The following is a 27,843-nucleotide window of genomic DNA, read 5'->3' as shown; positions in this document are numbered from 1 at the left end:
AGGGATAGGCGGGACCAGGGAGGGGTGGGACCAGGGAGGGGCGGGACCAGGGAGGGGCGTGACCAGGGATGGGCGGGACCAGGGAGGGGGTGGGACCAAGGATAGGTGGGACTAGGGAGGGGCGGGACCAGGGAGGGGCGGGACCAGGGAGGGGGTGGGACCAGGGAGGAGGAGGGACAAGGGATAGGTGGGACCAGGGAGGGGGCGGGACCAGGGAGTGGGTGGGACCAGGGATAGGTGGGACCAGGGAGGGGGCGGGACCAGGGAGAGGGTGGGACCAGGGATAGGTGGGACCAGGGAGGGGCAGGACCAGGGATGGGCGGGACCAGGGAGGGGGCGGAAACAGGGAGGGGGAGGGACCAGGGATAGGTGGGACCAGGGAGGGGCGGGACCAGGGATGGGCGGGACCAGGGAGGAGGCGGGACCAGGGATGGGCAGGACCAGGGATGGGCGGGACCAAGGATAGGTGGGAACAGGGAGGGGCGGGACCAGGGAGGGGCGGGACCAGGGAGGGGCGGGGCCAGGGATAGGTGGGGCCAGGGATAGGTGGGGCCAGGGAGGGGCGGGGCCAGGGATAGGTGGGACCAGGGAGGGGCGGGGCCAGGGATAGGTGGGACCAGGGATGGGCGGGACCAGGGAGGGGGGAAGGGACCAGGGAGGGGCGGGGCCAGGGACAGGTGGGACCAGGGAGGGGCGGGGCCAGGGACAGGTGGGACCAGGGAGGGGCGGGACCAGGGATAGGTGGGACCAGGGAGGGACGGGACCAAGGAGGGGGCAAGGGACCAGGGAGGGGCGGGACCAGGGACAGGTGGGACCAGGGAGGGGCGGGACCAGGGAGCGGTGGGACCAGGGAGGGGCGGGGCCAGGGATAGGTGGGACCAGGGAGGGGCGGGACCAGGGAGGGGGGAAGGGACCAGGGAGGGGCGGGGCCAGGGACAGGTGGGACCAGGGAGGGGGAGGGACCAGGGAGGTGCGGGACCAGGGAGGGGCGGGGCCAGGGAGGGGCGGGGCCTGGGACAGGCGGGACCAGGGAGGGGGTGGGACCAGGGAGGGGCGGGGCCAGGGAGGGGAGGGACCAGGGAACAGGTGGGACCAGGGAGGGGCGGGACCAGGGACAGGTGGGACCAGGGAGGGGCGGGACCAGGGACAGGTGGGACCAGGGAGGGGGCGGGACCAGGGACAGGTGGGACCAGGGAGGGGCGGGGCCAGGGACAGGTGGGACCAGGGACGGGTGGGACCAGGGACGGGTGGGACCAGGGACAGGTGGGACCAGGGAGGGGGCGGGACCAGGGACAGGTGGGACCAGGGAGGGGCGGGGCCAGGGACAGGTGGGACCAGGGACAGGTGGGACCAGGGATGGGTGGGACCAGGGACGGGTGGGACCAGGGAGGGGCGGGGCCAGGGAGGGGGCGAGGCCAGGGAGGGGGAGGGACCAAGGAGGGTTGGCACCAGGGATGGGCGGGACAAGGGATGGGCGGGACCAGGGAGGGCGGAAGGGGCCCGGGAGGGGCGGGACCAGGGATAGGTGGGACCAGGGATAGGTGGGACCAGGGAGGGGCGGGCCCAGGCAGGGCGGCAGGGCCCGGAAGGGGCGGGCCCAGGGAGGGCGGAAGGGCCGAGGAGGGGCGGGCCCAGGGAGGGCGGAAGGGCCGGGGAGGGGCGGGCTCAGGGAGGGCGGAAGGGCCGGGGAGGGGCGGGCCCAGGGAGGGCGGAAGGGCCGAGGAGGGGCGGGCCCAGGGAGGGCGGAAGGGCCGGGGAGGGGCGGGCTCAGGGAGGGCGGAAGGGCCGGGGAGGGGCGGGCTCAGGGAGGGGCGGGCCCGGGACGGGCGGAAGGGCCAGGGAGGGCGGAAGGGCCGGGGAGGGGCGGGCCCAGGGCGGGCGGAAGGGGCGGGCCCAGGGAGGGCGGAAGGGCCCAGGAAGGGGCGGGCCCAGGGCGGGCGGAAGGGCCCAGGAAGGGGCGGGACCAGGGCAGGCGGAAGGGGCGGGCCCAGGAAGGGGCGGGCCCAGGAAGGGGCGGGCCCAGGAAGGGGCGGGCCCAGGAAGGGGCGGGCCCAGGAAGGGGCGGGCCCAGGAAGGGGCGGGCCCAGGAAGGGGCGGGCCCAGGAAGGGGCGGGCCCAGGAAGGGGCGGGCCCAGGAAGGGGCGGGCCCAGGAAGGGGCGGGCCCAGGAAGGGGCGGGCCCAGGAAGGGGCGGGCCCAGGAAGGGGCGGGCCCAGGAAGGGGCGGGCCCAGGAAGGGGCGGGCCCAGGAAGGGGCGGGCCCAGGAAGGGGCGGGCCCAGGAAGGGGCGGGCCCAGGAAGGGGCGGGCCCAGGAAGGGGCGGGCCCAGGAAGGGGCGGGCCCAGGAAGGGGCGGGCCCAGGAAGGGGCGGGCCCAGGAAGGGGCGGGCCCAGGAAGGGGCGGGCCCAGGAAGGGGCGGGCCCAGGAAGGGGCGGGCCCAGGAAGGGGCGGGCCCAGGAAGGGGCGGGCCCAGGAAGGGGCGGGCAGGGGCGGGCGGAAGAGGCGGGCGGGCGTGGCCGGGCGTGGCGGGCACTGACCAGTTGATGGCCGAGGCGCCGCGGTGGCGCGGCAGCAGCGACGGGTGGTAGACGATGGAGCCGCGCGGGGGCGCCGCGATGACCTCCATGGGCACGAACTGGCTGCAGAAGGGCAGCACGTTGAGCTCGGCGCCCAGCGCGCGGTAGGCCGCCAGCACCTCGGGCAGCGCCCGGCCGCGCGCCCGCCACCGCGCCGGCTTGAACACCGGCACGCCGTCGCGCTCCGCCGCCAGCCCTGCGGACGGCACGGGGTCACGGCGGGGACAGGGGACACGGGGATGGGGGACCGGGGACGGGGTCACGGCGGGGACAGGGGACGGGGTCACGGCGGGGACAGGGGACGGGGACGGGGACCGGGGATGGGGGACAGGAGACAGGGACAGGAGACAGGGGACAGGAGACAGGGACAAGAGACAGGGGACGGGGACAGGAGACAGGGGACAGGAGACAGGGACAGGAGACAGGGGACGGGGACAGGAGACAGGGGACAGGAGACAGGGGACCGGAGACAGGGACAAGAGACAGGGGACGGGGACAGGAGACAGGGGACAGGAGACAGGGACAGGAGACAGGGGACGGGGACAGGAGACAGGGGACAGGAGACAGGGGACGGGAGACAGGGGACAGGGACAGGAGACAGGGGACAGGAGACAGGGACAGGAGACAGGGGACGGGGACAGGAGACAGGGGACGGGGACAGGAGACAGGGGACGGGGACAGGAGACAGGGACAGGAGACAGGGGACGGGGACAGGAGACAGGGGACAGGAGACAGGGACAAGAGACAGGGGACGGGGACAGGGGACAGGGACAGGAGACAGGGGACGGGGACAGGAGACAGGGGACAGGAGACAGGGGACAGGAGACAGGGGACAGGAGACAGGGGACAGGAGACCGGGGACGGGGACAGGAGACAGGGGACAGGAGACCGGGGACGGGGACAGGAGACCGGGGACAGGAGACAGGGGACAGGAGACAGGGGGACAGGAGACCGGGGACGGGGACAGGAGACCGGGGACAGGAGACAGGGGACAGGGGGACAGGAGACAGGGGGACAGGAGACAGGGGACAGGAGACAGGGGGACAGGAGACAGGGGGACAGGAGACAGGGGACAGGGGACAGGAGACCGGGGACAGGTCACAGGGGACAGGAGACAGGAGACCGGGGACAGGAGACAGGAGACCGGGGACAGGAGACAGGGGACAGGAGACAGGAGACCGGGGACAGGAGACAGGGGACCGGGGACAGGAGACCGGGGACGGGGACAGGAGACAGGGGGACAGGAGACAGGGGACCGGGGACAGGAGACAGGGGACAGGAGACAGGGGACCGGGGACAGGAGACAGGGGACAGGAGACAGGGGGACAGGGGACAGGAGACCGGGGACAGGAGACAGGGGACCGGGGACAGGAGACCGGGGACAGGAGACAGGGGGACAGGAGACAGGGGACCGGGGACAGGAGACAGGGGACAGGAGACAGGAGACCGGGGACAGGAGACAGGGGACAGGAGACAGGGGACCGGGGACAGGAGACAGGGGACAGGAGACCGGGGACAGGAGACAGGGGACAGGAGACAGGGGACAGGAGACAGGGGACAGGAGACAGGGGACAGGGGACGGGGACAGGGGACCGGGGACAGGAGACAGGGGATGGGGACAGGAGACAGGGGACAGGAGACAGGGGACGGGGACAGGAGACAGGGGGACAGGAGACAGGGAACCGGAGACAGGGGACAGGAGACAGGGGACAGGAGACAGGGGACCGGGGACAGGAGACAGGGGACAGGAGACAGGGACAGGAGACAGGGGACGGGGACAGGAGACAGGGGACAGGAGACAGGGACAGGAGACAGGGGACAGGGACAGGAGACAGGGGACAGGGACAGGAGACAGGGGACAGGAGACAGGGACAGGAGACAGGGGACAGGAGACAGGGGACGGGGACAGGAGACAGGGGACGGGGACAGGAGACAGGGACAGGAGACAGGGGACAGGAGACAGGGACAGGAGACAGGGGACGGGGACAGGAGACAGGGGACGGGGACAGGAGACAGGGGACAGGAGACAGGGACAGGAGACAGGGACAAGAGACAGGGGACGGGGACAGGGGACAGGGACAGGAGACAGGGGACGGGGACAGGAGACAGGAGACAGGGGACAGGAGACAGGGGACAGGAGACCGGGGACGGGGACAGGAGACCGGGGACAGGAGACAGGGGACAGGAGACAGGGGGACAGGAGACCGGGGACGGGGACAGGAGACCGGGGACAGGAGACAGGGGACAGGAGACAGGGGGACAGGAGACAGGGGGACAGGAGACAGGGGACCGGGGACAGGAGACAGGAGACCGGGGACAGGGGACAGGAGACCGGGGACAGGTCACAGGGGACAGGAGACAGGAGACCGGGGACAGGAGACAGGAGACCGGGGACAGGAGACAGGGGACAGGAGACAGGAGACCGGGGACAGGAGACAGGGGACCGGGGACAGGAGACCGGGGACGGGGACAGGAGACAGGGGGACAGGAGACAGGGGACCGGGGACAGGAGACAGGGGACAGGAGACCGGGGACAGGAGACAGGGGACCGGGGACAGGAGACAGGGGACAGGAGACAGGGGGACAGGGGACAGGAGACCGGGGACAGGAGACAGGGGACCGGGGACAGGAGACCGGGGACGGGGACAGGAGACAGGGGGACAGGAGACAGGGGGACAGGGGACAGGAGACCGGGGACAGGAGACAGGGGACCGGGGACAGGAGACCGGGGACGGGGACAGGAGACAGGGGGACAGGAGACAGGGGACCGGGGACAGGAGACAGGGGACAGGAGACAGGAGACCGGAGACAGGGGACAGGAGACAGGGGACCGGGGACAGGAGACAGGGGACAGGAGACAGGGGACAGGAGACAGGGGACAGGAGACAGGGGACAGGAGACAGGGGACAGGGGACGGGGACAGGAGACAGGGGACAGGGGACGGGGACAGGAGACAGGGGGACAGGAGACAGGGAACCGGAGACAGGGGACAGGAGACAGGGGACAGGAGACAGGGGACCGGGGACAGGAGACAGGGGACAGGAGACAGGGGACAGGAGACAGGGGACGGGGACAGGGGACGGGGACAGGAGACAGGGGGACAGGAGACAGGGAACCGGGGACAGGAGACAGGGGACAGGAGACAGGAGACCGGGGACGGGGACAGGAGACAGGGGGACAGGAGACAGGGAACCGGGGACAGGGGACAGGAGACAGGGGACAGGGACAGGAGACAGGGGACAGGGACAGGAGACAGGGACAGGAGACAGGGGACGGGGACAGGAGACAGGGGACGGGGACAGGAGACAGGGGACGGGGACAGGAGACAGGGGACGGGGACAGGAGACAGGGACAGGAGACAGGGGACGGGGACAGGAGACAGGGGACAGGAGACAGGGACAGGAGACAGGGACAAGAGACAGGGGACGGGGACAGGGGACAGGGACAGGAGACAGGGGACGGGGACAGGAGACAGGGGACAGGAGACAGGGGACAGGAGACAGGGGACAGGAGACAGGGGACAGGAGACCGGGGACGGGGACAGGAGACCGGGGACAGGAGACAGGGGACAGGAGACAGGGGGACAGGAGACCGGGGACGGGGACAGGAGACCGGGGACAGGAGACAGGGGACAGGGGACAGGAGACAGGGGGACAGGAGACAGGGGGACAGGAGACAGGGGACCGGGGACAGGGGACAGGAGACCGGGGACAGGGGACAGGAGACCGGGGACAGGTCACAGGGGACAGGAGACAGGAGACCGGGGACAGGAGACAGGAGACCGGGGACAGGAGACAGGGGACAGGAGACAGGAGACCGGGGACAGGAGACAGGGGACCGGGGACAGGAGACCGGGGACAGGAGACAGGGGGACAGGAGACAGGGGACCGGGGACAGGAGACAGGGGACAGGAGACCGGGGACAGGAGACAGGGGACCGGGGACAGGAGACAGGGGACAGGAGACAGGGGGACAGGGGACAGGAGACCGGGGACAGGAGACAGGGGACCGGGGACAGGAGACCGGGGACGGGGACAGGAGACAGGGGGACAGGAGACAGGGGACCGGGGACAGGAGACAGGGGACAGGAGACCGGAGACAGGGGACAGGAGACAGGGGACCGGGGACAGGAGACAGGGGACAGGAGACCGGGGACAGGAGACAGGGGACAGGAGACAGGGGACAGGAGACAGGGGACAGGGGACGGGGACAGGAGACAGGGGACGGGGACAGGAGACAGGGGGACAGGAGACAGGGAACCGGAGACAGGGGACAGGAGACAGGGGACAGGAGACAGGGGACCGGGGACAGGAGACAGGGGACAGGGGACAGGGGACGGGGACAGGAGACAGGGGGACAGGAGACAGGGGGACAGGAGACAGGGAACCGGGGACAGGAGACAGGAGACAGGGGACAGGAGACAGGAGACAGGAGACCGGGGACGGGGACAGGAGACAGGGAACCGGGGACAGGAGACAGGGGACAGGAGACATGGGACAAGAGACAGGGGACAGGAGACTGGGAACAGGAGACAGGGGACAGGAGACAGGGGACAGGAGACCGAGGACAGGAGACCGGGGACAGGGGACAGGAGACGGGGGACAGGAGACAGGAGACCGGGGACGGGAGACAGGGGACAGGAAACAGGGACAGGAGACAGGGGACAGGGGACCGGGGACAGGAGACAGGGGGACAGGAAACAGGGACAGGGGACGGGAGACCGGGGACGGGAGACCGGGGACGGGAGACAGGGGACGGGAGACCGGGGACGGGAGACAGGGGACAGGAGATAGGGGACCGGGGACAGGAGACAGGGGACGGGAGACCGGGGACGGGAGACAGGAAACAGGGACAGGAGACAGGAAACAGGGACAGAGGACAGGAAACGGACAGGAGACAGGAAACAGGGACAGAGGACAGGAAACGGACAGGAGACAGGAAACAGGGACAGAGGACAGGAAACGGACAGGAGACAGGAAACAAGGACAGGAGACAGGAAACAAGAACAGGAGACAGGAAACAGGGCCAGGAGACAGGGGACAGGAAACAGGGACAGGAGACAGGGGACAGGAAACAGGGACAGGAGACAGGGGACAGGAAACAGGGACAGGAGACAGGAAACAGGGCCAGGAGACGGGACAGGGGACAGGGCCAGGAGACAGGAAACAAGGACAGGAGACAGGAAACAAGGACAGGAGACAGGAAACAAGGACAGGAGACAGGAAACAAGGACAGGAGACAGAAACAGGGACAGGAGACAGGGCCAGGAGACTGGGGACGGGGGACAGGGGGACAAGGGACAGGAAACAGGGACAGGAGACGGGGACAGGAAACAGGGACAGGAGACAGGAAACAAGGACAGGAGACAGGAAACAGGGACAGGAGACCGGGGACAGGAGACGGGGGACACGGAGACAGGAAACAGGGACAGGAGACAGGAAACAAGGACAGGAGACAGGAAACAGGGACAGGGGACAGGAAACAGGGACAGGAGACAGGAAACAGGGACAGGAGACAGAAACAGGGACAGAGGACAGGAGACAGGAAACAAGGACAGGAGACAGGGCCAGGAGACAGGAAACAAGGACAGGAAACAGGAGACAGGAAACAGGGACAGGGGGCAGGAAACAGGGACAGGAGACAGGAAACAGGGACAGGAGACAGGAAACAGGGATAGGAGACAGGGACAGGGGACAGGAAACAAGGACAGGAGACAGGAAACAGGGGACAGGAGACAGGGACAGGAGACAGGAAACAAGGACAGGAGACAGGAAACAGGGCCAAGAGACAGGGGACAGGAAACAGAGACAGGGGACAGGAGACAGGAAACAGGGCCAAGAGACAGGGGACAGGAAACAGAGACAGGGGACAGGAGACAGGAAACAAGGACAGGAGACAGGAAACAGGGCCAAGAGACAGGGGACAGGAAACAGAGACAGGGGACAGGAGACAGGAAACAGGGCCAAGAGACAGGGGACAGGAAACAGAGACAGGGGACAGGAGACAGGAAACAAGGACAGGAGACAGGAAACAGGGCCAAGAGACAGGGGACAGGAAACAGAGACAGGGGACAGGAGACAGGAAACAAGGACAGGAGACAGGAAACAGGGCCAGGGGACAGGAGACAGGAAACAGGGCCAGGAGACGGGACAGGGGACAGGGCCAGGAAACAGGAAACAAGGACAGGAGACAGGAAACAGGGCCAGGAAACAGGGGACAGGAGACAGGAAACAAGGACAGGAGACAGGAAACAAGGACAGGAGACAGGAAACGGGACAGGAGACAGGAAACAAGGACAGGAGACAGGAAACAAGGACAGGAAACAGGAGACAGGAAACAGGGACAGGGGGCAGGAAACAGGGACAGGAGACAGGAAACAGGGATAGGGGACAGGGACAGGAGACAGGAAACAAGGACAGGAGACAGGAAACAAGGACAGGAGACAGGAAACAGGGATAGGGGACAGGAGACAGGAAACAAGGACAGGAGACAGGAAACAGGGCCAAGAGACAGGGGACAGGAAACAGAGACAGGGGACAGGAGACAGGAAACAAGGACAGGAGACAGGAAACAGGGCCAGGGGACAGGAGACAGGAAACAGGGCCAGGGGACAGGAGACAGGAAACAGGGCCAGGAGACGGGACAGGGGACAGGGCCAGGAAACAGGAAACAAGGACAGGAGACAGGAAACAGGGCCAGGAAACAGGGGACAGGAGACAGGAAACAAGGACAGGAGACAGGAAACAGGAGACAGGAAACAAGGACAGGAGACAGGAAACAAGGACAGGAGACAGGAAACGGGACAGGAGACAGGAAACAAGGACAGGAGACAGGAAACAAGGACAGGAAACAGGAGACAGGAAACAGGGACAGGGGGCAGGAAACAGGGACAGGAGACAGGAAACAGGAGACAGGAAACGGGACAGGAGACAGGAAACAAGGACAGGAGACAGGAAACAAGGACAGGAAACAGGAGACAGGAAACAGGGACAGGGGGCAGGAAACAGGGACAGGAGACAGGAAACGGATAGGGGACAGGGACAGGGGACAGGAAACAAGGACAGGAGACAGAAACAGGGACAGAGGACAGGAGACAGGAAACAAGGACAGGAGACAGGGCCAGGAGACAGGAAACAAGGACAGGAAACAGGAGACAGGAAACAGGGACAGGGGGCAGGAAACAGGGACAGGAGACAGGAAACAGGGACAGGAGACAGGAAACAGGGATAGGGGACAGGGACAGGGGACAGGAAACAAGGACAGGAGACAGGAAACAGGGGACAGGAGACAGGGACAGGAGACAGGAAACAAGGACAGGAGACAGGAAACAGGGCCAAGAGACAGGGGACAGGAAACAGAGACAGGGGACAGGAGACAGGAAACAGGGCCAGGAGACGGGACAGGGGACAGGGCCAGGAAACAGGAAACAAGGACAGGAGACAGGAAACAGGGGACAGGAGACAGGAAACAAGGACAGGAGACAGGAAACAAGGACAGGAGACAGGAAACAAGGACAGGAGACAGGAAACAGGGCCAAGAGACAGGGGACAGGAAACAGAGACAGGGGACAGGAGACAGGAAACAAGGACAGGAGACAGGAAACAGGGCCAGGGGACAGGAGACAGGAAACAGGGCCAGGGGACAGGAGACAGGAAACAGGGCCAGGAGACGGGACAGGGGACAGGGCCAGGAAACAGGAAACAAGGACAGGAGACAGGAAACAGGGCCAGGAAACAGGGGACAGGAGACAGGAAACAAGGACAGGAGACAGGAAACAGGAGACAGGAAACAAGGACAGGAGACAGGAAACAAGGACAGGAGACAGGAAACGGGACAGGAGACAGGAAACAAGGACAGGAGACAGGAAACAAGGACAGGAAACAGGAGACAGGAAACAGGGACAGGGGGCAGGAAACAGGGACAGGAGACAGGAAACAAGGACAGGAAACAGGAGACAGGAAACGGGACAGGAGACAGGAAACAAGGACAGGAGACAGGAAACAAGGACAGGAAACAGGAGACAGGAAACAGGGACAGGAGACAGGAAACGGATAGGGGACAGGGACAGGGGACAGGAAACAAGGACAGGAGACAGAAACAGGGACAGAGGACAGGAGACAGGAAACAAGGACAGGAGACAGGGCCAGGAGACAGGAAACAAGGACAGGAAACAGGAGACAGGAAACAGGGACAGGGGGCAGGAAACAGGGACAGGAGACAGGAAACAGGGACAGGAGACAGGAAACAGGGATAGGGGACAGGGACAGGGGACAGGAAACAAGGACAGGAGACAGGAAACAGGGGACAGGAGACAGGGACAGGAGACAGGAAACAAGGACAGGAGACAGGAAACAGGGCCAAGAGACAGGGGACAGGAAACAGAGACAGGGGACAGGAGACAGGAAACAGGGCCAGGAGACGGGACAGGGGACAGGGCCAGGAAACAGGAAACAAGGACAGGAGACAGGAAACAGGGGACAGGAGACAGGAAACAAGGACAGGAGACAGGAAACAAGGACAGGAGACAGGAAACAAGGACAGGAGACAGGAAACAAGGACAGGAGACAGGAAACAGGGGACAGGAGACAGGAAACAAGGACAGGAGACAGGAAACGGGACAGGAGACAGGAAACAAGGACAGGAGACAGGAAACAAGGACAGGAGACAGGAAACAGGGGACAGGAGACAGGAAACAAGGACAGGAGACAGGAAACAAGGACAGGAGACAGGAAACGGGACAGGAGACAGGAAACAAGGACAGGAGACAGGAAACAAGGACAGGAGACAGGAAACGGGACAGGAGACAGGAAACAAGGACAGGAGACAGGAAACAAGGACAGGAGACAGGAAACAGGGGACAGGAGACAGGAAACAAGGACAGGAGACAGGAAACGGGACAGGAGACAGGAAACAAGGACAGGAGACAGGAAACAAGGACAGGAGACAGGAAACGGGACAGGAGACAGGAAACAAGGACAGGAGACAGGAAACAAGGACAGGAGACAGGAAACAGGGGACAGGAGACAGGAAACAAGGACAGGAGACAGGAAACGGGACAGGAGACAGGAAACAAGGACAGGAGACAGGAAACAGGGACAGGGGGCAGGAAACAGGGACAGGAAACAGGGACAGGAGACAGGAAACAGGGATAGGGGACAGGGACAGGGGACAGGAAACAAGGACAGGAGACAGGAAACAGGGGACAGGAGACAGGGACAGGAGACAGGAAACAAGGACAGGACACAGGAAACAGGGCCAAGAGACAGGGGACAGGAAACAGAGACAGGGGACAGGAGACAGGAAACAGGGCCAGGGGACAGGAGACAGGAAACAGGGCCAGGAGACGGGACAGGGGACAGGGCCAGGAAACAGGAAACAAGGACAGGAGACAGGAAACAAGGACAGGAGACAGGAAACAAGGACAGGAGACAGGAAACAAGGACAGGAGACAGGAAACGGGACAGGAGACAGGAAACAAGGACAGGAGACAGGAAACAGGGGACAGGAAACAAGGACAGGAGACAGGAAACAAGGACAGGAGACAGGAAACAAGGACAGGACACAGGAAACAGGGCCAAGAGACAGGGGACAGGAAACAGAGACAGGGGACAGGAGACAGGAAACAGGGCCAGGGGACAGGAGACAGGAAACAGGGCCAGGAGACGGGACAGGGGACAGGGCCAGGAAACAGGAAACAAGGACAGGAGACAGGAAACAAGGACAGGAGACAGGAAACAAGGACAGGAGACAGGAAACAGGGGACAGGAAACAAGGACAGGAGACAGGAAACAAGGACAGGAGACAGGAAACAAGGACAGGAGACAGGAAACAAGGACAGGAGACAGGAAACGGGACAGGAGACAGGAAACAAGGACAGGAGACAGGAAACAAGGACAGGAGACAGGAAACGGGACAGGAGACAGGAAACAAGGACAGGAGACAGGAAACAAGGACAGGAGACAGGAAACAGGGGACAGGAGACAGGAAACAAGGACAGGAGACAGGAAACGGGACAGGAGACAGGAAACAAGGACAGGAGACAGGAAACGGGACAGGAGACAGGAAACAAGGACAGTAGACAGGAAACAAGGACAGGAGACAGGAAACAAGGACAGGAGACAGGAAACAAGGACAGGAGACAGGAAACGGGACAGGAGACAGGAAACAAGGACAGGAGACAGGAAACAAGGACAGGAGACAGGAAACAAGGACAGGAGACAGGAAACGGGACAGGAGACAGGAAACAAGGACAGGAGACAGGAAACAAGGACAGGAGACAGGAAACAGGGGACAGGAGACAGGAAACAAGGACAGGAGACAGGAAACGGGACAGGAGACAGGAAACAAGGACAGGAGACAGGAAACGGGACAGGAGACAGGAAACAAGGACAGTAGACAGGAAACAAGGACAGGAGACAGGAAACAAGGACAGGAGACAGGAAACAAGGACAGGAGACAGGAAACGGGACAGGAGACAGGAAACAAGGACAGGAGACAGGAAACAAGGACAGGAGACAGGAAACAAGGACAGGAGACAGGAAACGGGACAGGAGACAGGAAACACGGACAGGAGACAGGAAACAAGGACAGGAGACAGGAAACGGGACAGGAGACAGGAAACAAGGACAGGAGACAGGAAACAAGGACAGGAGACAGAAACAGGGCCAGGAGACAGGGGACAGGAAACAGGGACAGAGGACAGGAGACAGGAAACAGGGCCAGGAGACAGGAAACAGGGACAGGAGACAGGAAACGGGACAGGAGACAGGAAACGGGACAGGAGACAGGAAACAAGGACAGTAGACAGGAAACAAGGACAGGAGACAGGAAACGGGACAGGAGACAGGAAACAAGGACAGGAAACAGGAAACAAGGACAGGAGACAGGAAACAAGGACAGGAGACAGGAAACAAGGACAGGAGACAGGAAACGGGACAGGAGACAGGAAACAAGGACAGGAGACAGGAAACAAGGACAGGAGACAGGAAACAAGGACAGGAGACAGGAAACGGGACAGGAGACAGGAAACAAGGACAGGAGACAGGAAACAAGGACAGGAGACAGGAAACAAGGACAGGAGACAGGAAACAAGGACAGGAGACAGAAACAGGGCCAGGAGACAGGGGACAGGAAACAGGGACAGAGGACAGGAGACAGGAAACAGGGCCAGGAGACAGGAAACAGGGACAGGAGACAGGAAACAGGGACAGGAAATAGGAAACAGGAGACAAGAAACAGGAGACAGGGACAGGAAATAGGAAACAGGGACAAGAGACAAGAAACAGGGACAGGAAACAGGAGACAAGAAACAGGGACAGGGGACAGGAGAGAAGGGACAGGGGACCACAGGCACGCGCCACCACGCCCGGTCGTTCTCTCCCCATATATTCTTGGTGGCCCGGCTCATTTCTTTCTATCTTTGTTAGTAGCGACCGGGCCTCGCTCTTCCCCAGGCCGGCCTCTCCCTCCCAACCTCCAGCAATCCTCCCCCCTCGGCCTCCCCGACTGCCGCCCTCCCAGGCGCCAGCCTCTACCCCGGCCTCCCGACACTCTGAGCTTCAGCAGGTCCCCTCCTCCGACCCCGGGCCACCTTTGACCTCCCTGACCCCCAGAGCACCCCCGCCCTGGGCTCCCCTTCTTGAGTCTTGGGGTCACAGAGGCTCAGACGGGGACCCTGGGGTCCCATTGAGGGGACATCTGAGTGTGGCTTCCAGAACATTCCAGCAGCCCCAGGGGCGGGATGTGGGGTAGGTAAGGCTGGGTGTGTGCAGGGGGGGACCCCCCAATATTCCGGGGTCCCCCAGGGCCACCCCTCTGCGTGACTCACCCAGGGGGTCGGCCTTCCCGTCCTTGTCCGGGATGGTGAAGACACCCACGACTTGGTGGCCGTCCTTCCTCAGCTGGAAGTACACCTCCTGGCCGAACAGGCTCTGCCCGATGACCGCGATCTTCATGGCAGCGGCAGGTGTCCCCACAGTGTCCCCACAACTGGGTGACAAACAGGGAGGCCGTCAGAGGAGGCTCCCTGGCCTCAGTTTCCGCCAGAGGCAGCTCCTGGCCTCTACTCCCGGCCTCTACTGCCTGGGGCAGCCTCTGCCGGGGCCCCTGTGGCCAGACTGTCGCGCGGGGGGGACAGGGACACGGGGAAACACGCGTGTCACCGAGAAGGCACGGTAAAGGCGGAATCTCAGAGCGAGGAGGCTCGCGCCTGGCATCCCAGCTACCAGGGAGGGAGGCCGAGGAGGGAGGATCGCTCGAGGTCGGGAGTGGGAGGCCAGCCTGGGCAAAAGCGAGACCTCTGTCTCTACTAAAAAACATAGAAAGAAATTAATTGGCCGAGTAAAAATATAGAGAGAAAGAATGAGCCGGGCGTGGAGGCGCACGCCTGGAGTCCCAGCTACGAGGGAGGGAGGCCGAGGCTTGAGTCCAAGAGGGAGACCCTGTTTCTACTAAAAAAATAGAAAGAAATTAACCGGCCAACTAAAAAATATACATAGAAAACAACGAGCCGGGCGTGGAGGCGCATGCCTGGAGTCCCAGCTACTCGGGAGGGAGGCTGAGGCGGGAGGATCACTCGAGGCCAGGAGGTGGAGGCTGCTGTGAGCGAGGCTGACGCCACGGCACTCTAGCCTGGGCGACAGAGCGGGACTCTGTCTCAAAAAAAAAAAAAAAGTAATAAAACATAATAAAAATTAAATAAAATAAAATAAAATATAAATAAAATAAAAACAAAATAAAATAAGATAAAATAAATAAAATAAAAATAAATAAATAAAATATAAAACAAAATAAAACATAAAATAAAAAAATAAAATAAATAAAATAAAATGAATAAAACAAAATAAAATAAAAATTAAATATAAAATAAAAATAAAACAAATAAAATAAAATAAATAAAATAAAAACATAAAATAAATTAAATTAAATTAATAAAATAAAAATAAAATAAAATAAAGAAAATAAAATAAATAAAACAAAGTAAAATAAAATAAAAGCAATAAAAAAATCAATAAAAATAAAATAAATAAAATAAAAACAATAAAATAAAAACAAAATAAAATAAAACAAACAAGCGCACACAGGCCTACGCTGCGCGGACCGAGCTCCCCGCGGGCACCCAAGGCGGAGGCAGGGAGGCCGGCGGGGGGCGGTGTTGTCCCGGCTCCGCGAGGCCGAGGCCGGGCAGGGATCGAGGCCCCGAGGGCAGCCTCCGCCGGCCTCGGCCTCTGGCCTCAAAAAAGAGGAGAGGCCGTGTGGGGGAGGCTGGGGATTTTGTCCCAGTCGGGCCGCCTGGCGGAGGCTCCCCGGCCTCCCGGCCTCTACCCAGGCCCGGCCTCCTCCTCGGGACTCCGTTTCCAGCCCTGCGGGGCCCGGCAGCTCCAGGTCGCCTGTTCCCGGCGGGGCTGCAGTCCTGCAGGTGGGGACACCTGTCGCCATGGCGACGGCGGGGGACAGGGACCCGCCAGGACCCGGCAGGGAGCACCGCGAGGCTCGTCCGCCTGGAGGCTGGAAGGGAGGTCGCTCTGTGCTTTATTTTATGTTTTATTTTTTATTTTATATTTTATTTATTTATTTTTATTTTTTATTTTATATTTTATTTTATTTATTTTTATCTTATTTTTATTTTATTTATTTTATTTTTATTTTATTTTATTTTAATTTATTTTATTTTATTTATTTTATTTTACTTTAGAGACAGAGTCTGGCTCTGTCGGCCTGGCTAGAGTTCCATGGCGTCAGCCTCGCTCACAGCAGCCTCCACCTCCTGGCCTTGAGCGATCCTCCCGCCTCAGCCTCCCTCCCGAGTAGCTGGGACTCCAGGCATGCGCCTCCACGCCCGGCTCATTTTTTTCTATATATATATTTTTTTTTAGTTGTCCAGCTCATTTCTTTCTATTTTTATTAGTAGAGACGGGGTCTCGCTCTTGCTCAGGCTGGCCTCCAACTCCTGGCCTCCAGTGATCTCCAGCCTGAGCCTCGAACTCCTGGCCTCCAGCGATCTCCTGCCTGAGTCTCGAACTCCTGGCCTCCAGCAATCCTCCCGCCTCAGCCTCCCTCCCGAGTAGCTGGGACGACAGGCACGCGCCGCCACGCCCGGTTCATTTTTTTTTTTTCTGTATACTTTTGGCAGAGCAATTAATTTCTTTCTATTTATAGTAGAGACGGGGTCTCGCTCTTGTCAGGCTGGCCTCCAACTCCTGACCTCGAGCGAGCCTCCCTCCTCGGCCTCCCAGAGCGCTGGGGTGACAGGCGTGAGCCTCCGCGCCCGGCCTCGGGAAAGCACTTTAGTCCCTTGTCCCCCAAACACAAACACACAGCCAGGGTCCCCTTGCGTCACCCTCTGCCCGGGCACAGGCGACAGCCTCCTGGCCTCCTGAGCCTCCAAACCTCCACCTCTGAGCCTCCACCTCCTTGGCCCCTGCACGGAACGTGAGAGTGTCACCTCGTGGGAAGGGCCGAGGCTGGAAGGACGGCCTCCGTGTCGTGCCCCCCCACCCCACCCCACCCCGTCTGGACCCGGGTTCGAATCTCACGTCACCGCCAAGCGACCCTAGCAGGTCAGCACTGCGGTGGTTTATGGTCCCTGTCGCTTTGGCAGGCGAGAAACTTAGGAACCCGGCCGGAGGCTCACACCTGTCATCCCGGCACTCTGGGAGGAGGCCGAGGAGGGAGGATCTCTCAAGGTCAGGAGTTGGAGGCCAGCCTGAGCAAGAGCGAGACCCCGTCTCTACTAAAAAAAAATAGAAATAAGCCAGACAAGCAAAAAATATATATAGAAAAAAACGAGCCGGGCGTGGAGGCGCATGCCTGTCGCCCCAGCTACTCGGGAGGGAGGCCGAGGCAGGAGGATGGATTGAGGCCAGGAGTTCGAGACCAGCCTAAGCAAGACTATGACCCCATCTCTATCTACTAAAAATAGAAAGAAATGAGCTGGACAATTAAAAACAGATAGAAAAAAACAAACGAGCCGGGCGTGGAGGCGCATGCCTGTCGTCCCAGCTACTCGGGAGGGAGGCTGAGGCGGGAGGCTCGCTGGAGGCCAGGAGTTGGAGGCTGCTGTGAGCTCCAGCCAGCCCGGGCGACAAAGCGAGACTCTGTCCCCCCAAAAAAATGAAACAAAGGCGAAGGCCTGGGAGACCCGGGTCGTGTCGCGGAAGCGGAGTCGCCGCCCCCAGATTGGCCCCGGGCGGGCGCGGTGGCGAGGCCCGGACTCCCCCGGGCAGGACGGGAGCGCGGAGGAGGCTGCGGGCGGAGGCTGCGCGCGGAGGCTGCCCCGGGGGAGGCCGGGCTCCCGGGAACCCGACAAGCGCCGGTCGGGGTCTGTCTGTCCCCAAACCCCTGCACCCCGCGACCTCACCCCGCCCGGCCTCAACCCCGGAGGCCACCCGGGGGGCGACCCCACCAATCACAAGCCGCCTTTGCGCCAGGCCCCCAGCGCCGGCCAATCGGAGGAGACCTTCCCCCTGTTAGTCCCGAAATGGGGTGTCCGAGCTCTCTGCCCCCCCCCACCTTCCAGACCCCGGCCTCCTCCTCCGTGCCTCAGTTTCCCCTTCTTTAATGCCTGCTCCATAGCGGCCTCCGAACACGCCCAGGCCTCCACACGCGCTGGCCGGGCTGGGGGCTCCCCACCCTCCCCCGGCTGCTGGGCTGGGGGAGGTCCCCCAAGTTTCCGAGGGGGTCCCCAAGTCCCCAGAGTCACCTCTGTCTCTCCTGTCCCCCCCCCCAAGTCCTGGACTCACCGGAGGCTGGAAACGGAGGTGCAGCCTTGGCGGCAGAGGTGACCTCTTGTGAGCCGCGGACCCTCCCGGGGACAGTCCCCAGGAGGAGGGACCCGCCCCCGCCAATCCGCCAGCGGGGGAGGGGCGAGGGCGGGCGCAAGGTCACCCCAGGGGGGGAGGGGCTGGGGAAGGAGCCGCCTCCCCTCCCCCTGAGGCCACAGTGAGGCCAGCCCGGCCTGGGGGGAGGGCGTGCAGGCGGGCACTCAGTGCAACTCGGGGTGCGAGAGACTTGCAAACGGGGGGGGGGGGGGGGGGACCCTTCTCGAATTTTCTACGTGCATGCATGCACTCACTGCAACTTGGGGTGCAAGAGACTTGCAAAGGGGGGACCCTTCTCGAATTTTCTACGTGCATGCATGCACTCACTGCAACTTGGGGTGCAAGAGACTTGCAAACGGGGGGACCCTTCTCGAATTTTCTACGTGCATGCATGCACTCAGTGCAACTCGGGGTGCAAGAGACTTGCAGAGGGGGGACCCTTCTGGAATTTTCTACGTGCATGCATGCACTCAGTGCAACTCGGGGTGCAGGAGACTTGCAACGGGGGGGGGGGGACCCTTCTCGAATTTTCTACGTGCTTGCATGCACTCACTGCAACTCGGGGTGCGAGAAACTTGCAGAGGGGGGACCCTTCTGGAATTTTCTACCTGCATGCATGCACCCTTTGCAAATCGGGGTGCAAGAGACTTGCAGAGGGGGGCGACCCTTCTCCAATTTTCAGGGGGGGAGGGCGTGCACGAACTCATTGCAACTCGGGGTGCAAGAGACTTGCAGAGGGGGGACCCTTCTGGAATTTTCTACGTGCATGCATGCACTCATTGCAACTCGGGGTGCAAGAGACTTGCAAAGGGGGGGACCCTTCTGGAATTTTCTACCTGCATGCATGCACCCTTTGCAAATCGGGGTGCAAAAGACTTGCAAAGGGGGGACCCTTCTGGAATTTTCTAGGTGCATGCATGCACTCAGTGCAACTTGGGGTGCAAGAGACTTGCAAAGGGGGGGACCCTTCTGGAATTTTCTACGTGCATGCGTGCACTCAGTGCAACTCAGGGTGCAGGAGACTTGCAACGGGGGGGGGGGCCCTTCTGGAATTTTCTACGTGCATGCGTGCACTCACTGCAACTCGGGGTGCGAGAGACTTGCAGAGGGGGGACCCTTCTGGAATTTTCTACCTGCATGCATGCACCCTTTGCAAATCGGGGTGCAAAAGACTTGCAAAGGGGGGCGACCCTTCTCCAATTTTCAGGGGGGGAGGGCGTGCACGAACTCATTGCAACCCGGGGTGCAAGAGACTTGCAGAGGGGGGGACCCTTCTCGAATTTTCTACGTGCATGCATGCACTCAGTGCAACTCGGGGTGCAAGAGACTTGCAAAGGGGGGGACCCTTCTGGAATTTTCTACGTGCATGCATGCACTCATTGCAACTCGGGGTGCAAGAGACTTGCAGAGGGGGGGACCCTTCTGGAATTTTCTACGTGCATGCAGGCGCTCTTTGCAACTCGGGGTGCAAGAGACTTGCAAAGAGGAAACCCTTCTCCAATTTTCTCCGGGGGAGGGGAGAGGGAGGGCGTGCGTGTATGCTGTCATTGCAACTCGGGGTGCAAGAGACTTGCAGAGGGGGGGGACCCTTCTGGAATTTTCTACGTGCATGCAGGCGCTCTTTGCAACTCGGGGTGCAAGAGACTTGCAAAGAGGAAACCCTTCTCGAATTTTCTCCGGGGGAGGGGAGAGGGAGGGCGTGCGTGTATGCTGTCATTGCAACTCGGGGTGCAAGAGACTTGCAGAGGGGGGACCCTTCTGGAATTTTCTACCTGCATGCATGCACCCTTTGCAAATCGGGGTGCAAAAGACTTGCAAAGGGGGGCGACCCTTCTCGAATTTTCAGGGGGGGAGGGCGTGCACGAACTCATTGCAACTCAGGGTGCAAGAGACTTGCAAAGGGGGGGCCCTTCTGGAATTTTCTGGGTGCATGCATGCACTCACTGCAACTCAGGGTGCAAGAGACTTGCAAAGTAGGGATCCTTCTCGAATTTTCTACGTGCATGCATGCACTCATTGCAACTCGGGGTGCAAGAGACTTGCAAACAGGGGGACCCTTCTGGAATTTTCTACGTGCATGCATGCACTCATTGCAACTTGGGGTGCAGGAGACTTGCAAACGGGGGGGGGGGGGGCCTTCTCGAATCTTCTCCGGGCTTTGCAAAAAAAAAAAGCTCCAGCACCCAGCAGCGTTGGCAGTTCTTTTTGTTTTTGAGACGGAGGCTGGCTCTGTTCCCAGGCCAGGGAGTGCTGGGGGTCAGCCTCGCTCACAGCAGCCTCCACCTCCTGGCCTCCAGCCATCCTCCTGCCTCAGCCTCCCTCCCGAGTAACTGGGACTACAGGGGTGCGCCCCCACGCCCGGCTCATTTTTTTTCTATATATTTTTAGTTGTCCAATTAATTTCTATTTTTTTACTAGAGACGGGGTCTCGCTCTTGCTCAGGCTGGCCTCCAACTCCTGACCTCGAGCGAGCCTCCCGCCTCGGCCTCCAAGAGTGCTGGGATGACAGGCGTGAGCCACCGCGCCGACACCTGCCCGTGTTTTGGGGATGGCCTTGGGCACAGCCACCCCCAGCCCTGTCCCTTGGGAGTCCCCTTATTCACAGCCAAGAGGACACTCTGCTGTGACCTTCTCTACTTGTGTCTGTCTCTGTCTCTCGGTCAGCCTCAAGACCCCCGAGGGCAGGGACGGGGTCTGGAGGCTGAGGCCTTCAGTGAAGGCCAGGGTGAGGTCAGGCAGCCCTCGAATGTGGGTAAAGAAATCAGGGGAGGCCGGGCGCGGAGGCTCACGTCTGTCATCCCAGCACTCTGGGAGGCCAAAGCAGGAGGATCGCTCGAGGTCAGGAGTTCAAGGCCAGCCTGAGCAAGAGCGAGACCCCGTCTCTACTAAAAAAAATAGAAATTAACTGGACAACTAAAAATATATATATAGAAAAAGTTAGCCGGGTTTGGTCGTGCATGCCTGTAATCCTAGGACTATGGGAGGCTGAGGCAGGAGGATCGCTCGAGGTCAGGAGTTCAAAACCAGCCTGAGCAAGAGCGAGGCCCCGTCTCTACTATAAATAGAAAGAAATGAATTGGCCGACTAAAAATATATAGAAGAAAATGAGCCGGGTGTGGTATCTCGTTCCTGTAGTCCCAGCTACTCTGGGAGGCCGAGGCGGGAGGATCGCTCGAGGTCAGCAGTTCGAGGCCAGCCTGAGCAAGAGCGAGACCCCGTCTCTACTAACAAAAAAAAAAAAAAAATAGAAAGAAATTAGCCGGACAACTAAAAATATATATATAGAGAAAAAATGAGCCGGGCGTGGTGGCACATGCCTGTAGTCCCAGCTACCCGGGAGGGAGGCCGAGGTGGGAGGATGGCTCAATCGAGGTCAGGAGTTGGAGGCCAGCCTGAGCAAGAGCGAGACCCCGTCTCTACTAAAAATAGAAGGAAATTAATTGGCCAACTAAAAATATATAGAGAAAATGAGCCGGGCGTGGTGGCGCACGCCTGTAGTCCCAGCCACTCGGGAAGGAGGCTGAGGCTGGAGGATTGCTCGAGGTCAGGAGTTGGAGGCCAGCCTGAGCAAGAGCGAGACCCCGTCTCTGCTAAAAAAAAATATATATATATAGAAAGAAATGAGCTGGACGACTAAAAATATATAGAAAGGAAAAGAGCCGGGCGTGGAGGTGCATGCCTGTCGTCCCAGCTACTCGGGAGGGAGGCCGAGGCAGGAGGCTAGCTAGAGGCCAGGAGTTGGAGGCTGCTGTGAGCGAGGCTGACGCCCCGGCACTCGAGCCCAGGGGGGACAGAGCGAGACTCTGTCTCAAAAAAAGAAAGAAGGAAGGAAAGGAAGGGAGGGAAGGAAGCCGGGCGCGGGGCTCAGGCTGTGTGGACCGCACGGACCGACTCTGCGGTGTAGGCATGAATCAGCGTGTTCTTTGGCCCCTCCGGGCTCGCGGCCCGGTGCACACGGGCAAGGGAACATGAACTCGAGGTCCCGGCCTTGGAAGATCACACAGGGCAGGGCTGGCCACCTGGACTTTAGTTTCCTTTTTTATTTTTTTTAAGTTTTTTTTTTTTTTTGTCATTGAACTTGTTTTATGTTTTTTTTAGTATTTTTTTTTAATTTTAGCGCATCGTGGGGGCACAGGAGTTAGGGCTGCGTGTATTGCTCCCGCCCCTCTGTTGCACTGCACTTTCAAATTTACAAAAATTAAAAAAAAAAATCTCCCACCTGTGCTATAACTCGTTTGAGTTTAAAAATTGAAAAATAAAGAAGTCAAGAGAAAATTAAAAATTTTTTGAAAACATAAAATTAAAAAAAAATCTCCCACCTGTGCTATGACTTCTTTGAGTTTAAAAATTGAAAAATAAAGAAGAGAAAATTAAAAATTTTTATAAAAACATAAAATTAAAAAAACAAAATCTGCCACCTGTTCCATAACTTGTTCGACTTTGAAAGTTGAAAAATAAAAACAATAGAAAGTTAAAAAAAAGTTTTATAAAAAAAACCTTTTTTTAAATCTCCGACCTGTTCAATAACTCATTTGAGTTTAAAAATTGAAAAATAAAGAAGTTAAGAAAAAATTAAAAATTGTTATAAAAAATTAAAATTCAAAAAAAAAAAAACTCCCACCTGTTCTGTAACTTGTTCGACTTTAAAAATGGAAAAATGAAAACAATAGAAAGTTAAAAAATTAAAAAGTTTTGTAAAAAAAGTTTTTTAAAAATCTCCCGCCTCTTCTATAACTTGTTCGAGTTTAAAAATTGAAAAACAAAAAAGTTAAGAAAAAATTAAAAATCTTTTTGAAAACATAAAATTAAAAAAAAAAAACTCCCACCTGTGCTGTAACTTGAGTTTGAAAATTGAAAAATAAAAAAGTTAAGAGAAAATTAAAAATTTTTATAAAAACATAAAATTAGAAAAACAAAATCTGCCGCCTGTTCTATAAACTTGTTTGACTTTAAAAACTGAAAAACAAAGAAAGTTAAAAAAATAAAACATTTAAAATTGTTATAAAAAAATAAAATCCAAAAACAATCTCCCCCCTATCATATAACTTGTTTGACTTTAAAAATTGAAAAGAAAATAGAAAGTTAATAAAAAACTAAAAATTTTTATAGAAACACAAAATTAAAAAAATAAATCTCCCACCTGTTCTGTAACTTGTATGGCTTTAAAAATTGAAAAAAATAGAAAGTTTAAAAAATTAAAAATTGTTATAAAAAATAAAATTCAAAAATAAATCTCCCACCTGTTCTATAACTTGTTTGATATTAAAAATTGAAAGAAAAAAAAATAGAAAGTGAAAACATTTAAAATTTTTATAAAACAATAAAATTAAAAAAAAAATCTCCCACCTGTTCCATAGCTTGCTTGACTTTAAAAATTGAAAAACAAAATAGAAAGTTAAAAAATGAAAAATTCAAAAGTTTTATAAAATAATAATATAAAAATCTCCACCTGGCTGGGTGTGATGGCTCAGGCCTGTCATCATAGCACTCTGGGAGGCCGAGGCTGGAGGATCGCTCGAGGTCAGGAGTTCGAAACCAGCCTGAGCAAGAGCGAGACCCCGTCTCTACTAAAAAAAAAAAAAAAAATAGAAATTAATTGGCCGACTAAAAATATATATATAAAAAAAAAAACGAGCCGGGCGTGGAGGCGCATGCCTGTAGTCCCAGCTACTCCGGAGGGAGGCCGAGGCAGGAGGCTCGCTGGAGGCCAGGAGTTGGAGGCTGCTGTGAGCGAGGCTGACGCCACGGCACTCACTCCAGCCGGGGCAACAAAGGGAGACTCTGTCTCAAAAAAAAAAAAGAAAGAAAGAAAGAAACTTGCTGTTCTTAAGGCCGCCAGCCTCCACTAGGGAGGCCAACCTCGCACTCAGAGCTGCAAAGCTGGGGTCTCAAGGGTGACTTCTGTCACCTGTCGTCATGGCAACCGAGGCACCGTCCTGCCCCGTCTCTGGCTGGCCTCGGACGTCACCTTTTTTTGCTTCGGCCAGGGCTAGAGAGAACGGCTTAGTGACAGTCCAATGGGGACGGCCTCCTTTTTTCTCACCTTATCCCAGCCTCAGCTCTTTTTATTTTATTTATTTATTTATTTATTTATTTTTTGAGACCGAGTCTCGCTCTGTCGCCCGGGCTGGAGTGAGTGCCGTGGCGTCAGCCTCGCTCACAGCAGCCTCCACCTCCTGGCCTCAAGCAAGCCTCCCGCCTGGGCCTCCCTCCCGAGTAGCTGGGACGACAGGCGTGCGCCACCACGCCCGGCTCGTTTTTTTCTATATTTTTTTACTTGGTCAATTGATTTCTTTCTATTTTTTCAGTAGAGACGGGGTCTCGCTCTTTCTTGCTCAGGCTGGCCTCGACCTCCAGACCTTGAGCGATCCTCCTGCCTCAGCCTCCCCCAGCGCTAGGACGACAGGCGTGCGCCACTGCGCCCGGCTCATTTTTTCTATATATATGTTTAGTTGTCCAGCTAATTTCCTTTCTATTTTTTTAGTAGAGACGGGGTCTCGCTCTTGCTCAGGCTGGCCTCCAACTCCCGACCTCGAACGATCCTCCGCCTCGGCCTCCCAGAGTGCTGGGACGACAGGCGTGAGCCTCCGCGCCTGGCCCGTTCTATTCTTTTATTTATTTTTATTTTTTTGAAACAGAGTCTCGCTCTGTCGCCCGGGCTGGAGTGAGTGCCGTGGCGTCAGCCTCGCTCACAGCAGCCTCCACCTCCTGGCCTCGAGCGAGCCTCCTGCCTCAGCCTCCCTCCCGAGTAGCTGGGACTCCAGGCATGCGCCACCACGCCCGGCTAAATTTTTTTTCTATATATTTTTAGTTGTCCAGCTCATTTCTTTCTATTTTTTTTTAGTAGAGATGGGGTCTCGCTCTTTCTTGCTAAGGCTCGTCTCCAACTCCTGGCCTCGAGCGATCCTCCTGCCTCAGCCTCCCTCCCGAGTAACTGGGACTGCAGGCATGCGCCACCACGCCCGGCTACACTTTTTTCTATATATTTGTTAGTTATCCAGCTCATTTCTTTCTGATTTTTTTTAGTAGAGACGGGGTCTCGCTCTTGCTCAGGCCGGCCTCGACCTCCTGAGCTCGAGCGATCCTCCCGCCTGGGCCTCCCCGAGTGCTGGGATGACAGGCCTGAGCCTCTGCGCCCGGCCAGTTCTGTTCTTTTAAATGCAACTGGGTGAAAGAGCTTTTGACAGAATCTGAGGACCCCCCCCACCCTATTTACTTTGGATCAAAACAGTTTGTTGCACAGAAGAGATTAGAAGCCTTTACCCCGGATTTGGAAATTCGAGCTGTCTGTTGATATTTACACAGTGGGGACGGGGCCCAGAGTGGACTGACATGGAAAGATACGCAGGACATGCTGATAAGCTCAAAAAAATTAAATTGCAAAACAGCGTGTGCAAGTATTTCCATCGTACATATATTTTCCCGGCCGGACGGGTGCCGTGGCTCACACTTGTCATTCTAGCACTCTGGGAGGCCGAGGCGGGAGGATCGCTGGAGGTCAGGAGTTGGAGGCCAGCCTGAGCAAGAGCGAGACCCCGTTTCTACTAAAAAATAAATAAATAGAAAGAAATAAATTGGCCAACTAAAAATATATAGGAAAGAAAAATGAGCAGGGCGTGGAGGCACATGCCTGTCGTCCCAGCTAACTGGGAGGAGGCCGAGGCGGGAGGATCGCTCGAGGTCAGGAGTTGGAGGCCAGCCTGAGCAAGAGCGAGACCCCCGTTTCTACTAAAAAAAAAATAGAAAAGAAATGAGCTGGACAGCTAAACATATATACAAAAAATTAGTAGTCTCAGCTACTCGGGAGGCTGAGGCGGGAGGATGGCTCAATGGAGGTCAGGAGTTGGAGGCCAGCCTGAGCAAGAGCGAGACCCCGTCTCTACTAAAAACAGAAAGGAATTAATTGGCCAACTAATATATACAGAAAAAATGAGCCGGGCGTGGTGGCGCATGCCTGTAGTCCCAGCCACTCGGGAGGGAGGCTGAGGCAGGAGGATGGCTTGAGGCCAGGAGGTGGAGGCTGCTGTCAGCGAGGCTGACGCCACGGCACTCACTCTAGCCCAGGCGACAGAGTGAGACTCTGTCTCAAAAAAAAAAAAAAAAAAAGAAATTAATTGTCCAACTAAAAATATATAGAAAAAATGAGCCGGGCGCGGAGGCTCACGCCTGTCATCCCAGCACTCTGGGAGGCCGAGGCGGGAGGATCCTTAGAGGTCAGGAATTCGAGGCCAGCCTGAGCAAGAGCGAGACCCCGTGTCTCCTATAAACAGAAAGAAATTAATTGGACAACTACAAATACATATAGAAAAATAATGAGCCGGGCGTGGAGGCGCGTGCCTGTAGTCCCAGCTACTCGGGAGGGAGGCTGAGGCAGGAGGCTCGCTGGAGGCCAGGAGTCTGAGGCTGCTGTGAGCGAGGCTGACAGAGCCAGACTCTGCCTCATCAAAAAATAATAATAATAAATAAAATAAAATATCACTGTAGCCTGAGCAACAAAGCGAGACTCTGCCTCAAAAACAAATAAAATAAATAAAAATTAAAATAAAAGAAAAGAAGACAGCCCCGGGTGTCCGGACGGGGGCAGCTGGGAGCCGCAGGCGACCCGGAATCCGGGAATCCGGATTTCTGGAAGTCTCTCCCTCCCTCCCTCTCCCTCCCGGGAGCCGGGCGGAGGAGGGGAGGCTGGCCTCCACCTCCCCAGGACTGAGGCCCCAAGTTCAGAGTCCAGAGTCCCTCGTCCCCCCCCCAAGACACTTAATAAGTCACCGCGTGCACAGCCAGGGGCCTGGGCAAGTCCACACGGGGGAGCGAGTCAGGATCCGGTTGCGTCTACACTGCCGGCCTGCGGATTTCGACACACGTGTGTGTGTGTGTGTGTGTGTGTGTGTGTGTGTGTGTGTGAGCCTGTTTTTAGAGGCCGGAGCCAGCCCGGGAGTTGGGGTGACAGCAGGCAGCCAGGATGGGGAGCTCCTGGGAGCCCCGGGGGTGCTGGGTGTCCCTGGTCACTGCTAGCAGGGCAGGAGTACTTAGCACAAGCACCCTGGTGACTTTTCCCCCGCCCCCGCCCCCTCCCCTGGTCGATGACCCTTTGCTCAGTCCCAGTTGCGCAAGGGGGACTCGGGGTGACATCATCGCCCCCCCTGGGGACCCCGGGACCCAGGCCAGGCCGGGCCGGACAGCCGGCCGGGGGACTCAGCACCTCCCAGAGAGACCGAGAATGAGCCAGAACAAACAAAATGCAACGAGGTGAAAATGGGATCAAGTTTCCCAGTGGGAGGTTTTCTTTCTTTTTTTTTTTTCTGTTGTTTTTTTGTTTTTGAGACAGAGTCTGGCTCTGTCAGCCTCGCTCACAGCAGCCTCCAGCTCCTGGCCTCCAGCGAGCCTCCCGCCTCGGCCTCCCTCCCGCCTCGGCCTCCCTCCCGAGGAGCTGGGACTACAGGCACGCGCCACCA

At 58.1% G+C, this 27,843-nt stretch overlaps 1 protein-coding gene across 1 annotated transcript in view; it reads right to left on the bottom strand.

The window, feature by feature from the left end:
• Window positions 1–18,407, bottom strand: part of ALDH1L1 (aldehyde dehydrogenase 1 family member L1) — a 74,959-nt gene extending 56,552 nt beyond the window's left edge. Inside the window, exons 1-3 of the mRNA XM_075995954.1 lie at window positions 18,314–18,407; window positions 14,401–14,561; window positions 2,536–2,770 (exon numbers count right to left, since the gene is read on the bottom strand). Coding sequence (XP_075852069.1) covers window positions 2,536–2,770; window positions 14,401–14,527 — 362 coding nt within the window. The 5' untranslated portion in view covers window positions 14,528–14,561; window positions 18,314–18,407. The remainder of the gene's footprint in view (window positions 1–2,535; window positions 2,771–14,400; window positions 14,562–18,313) is intronic.
• Window positions 18,408–27,843: the final 9,436 nt, after the last annotated feature.

Source organism: Microcebus murinus, chromosome 20 (genome assembly GCF_040939455.1).
Source record: "Microcebus murinus isolate Inina chromosome 20, M.murinus_Inina_mat1.0, whole genome shotgun sequence".
Taxonomy (NCBI): domain Eukaryota; kingdom Metazoa; phylum Chordata; class Mammalia; order Primates; family Cheirogaleidae; genus Microcebus; species Microcebus murinus.
This window is presented reverse-complemented; position numbering and strand designations above follow the sequence as displayed.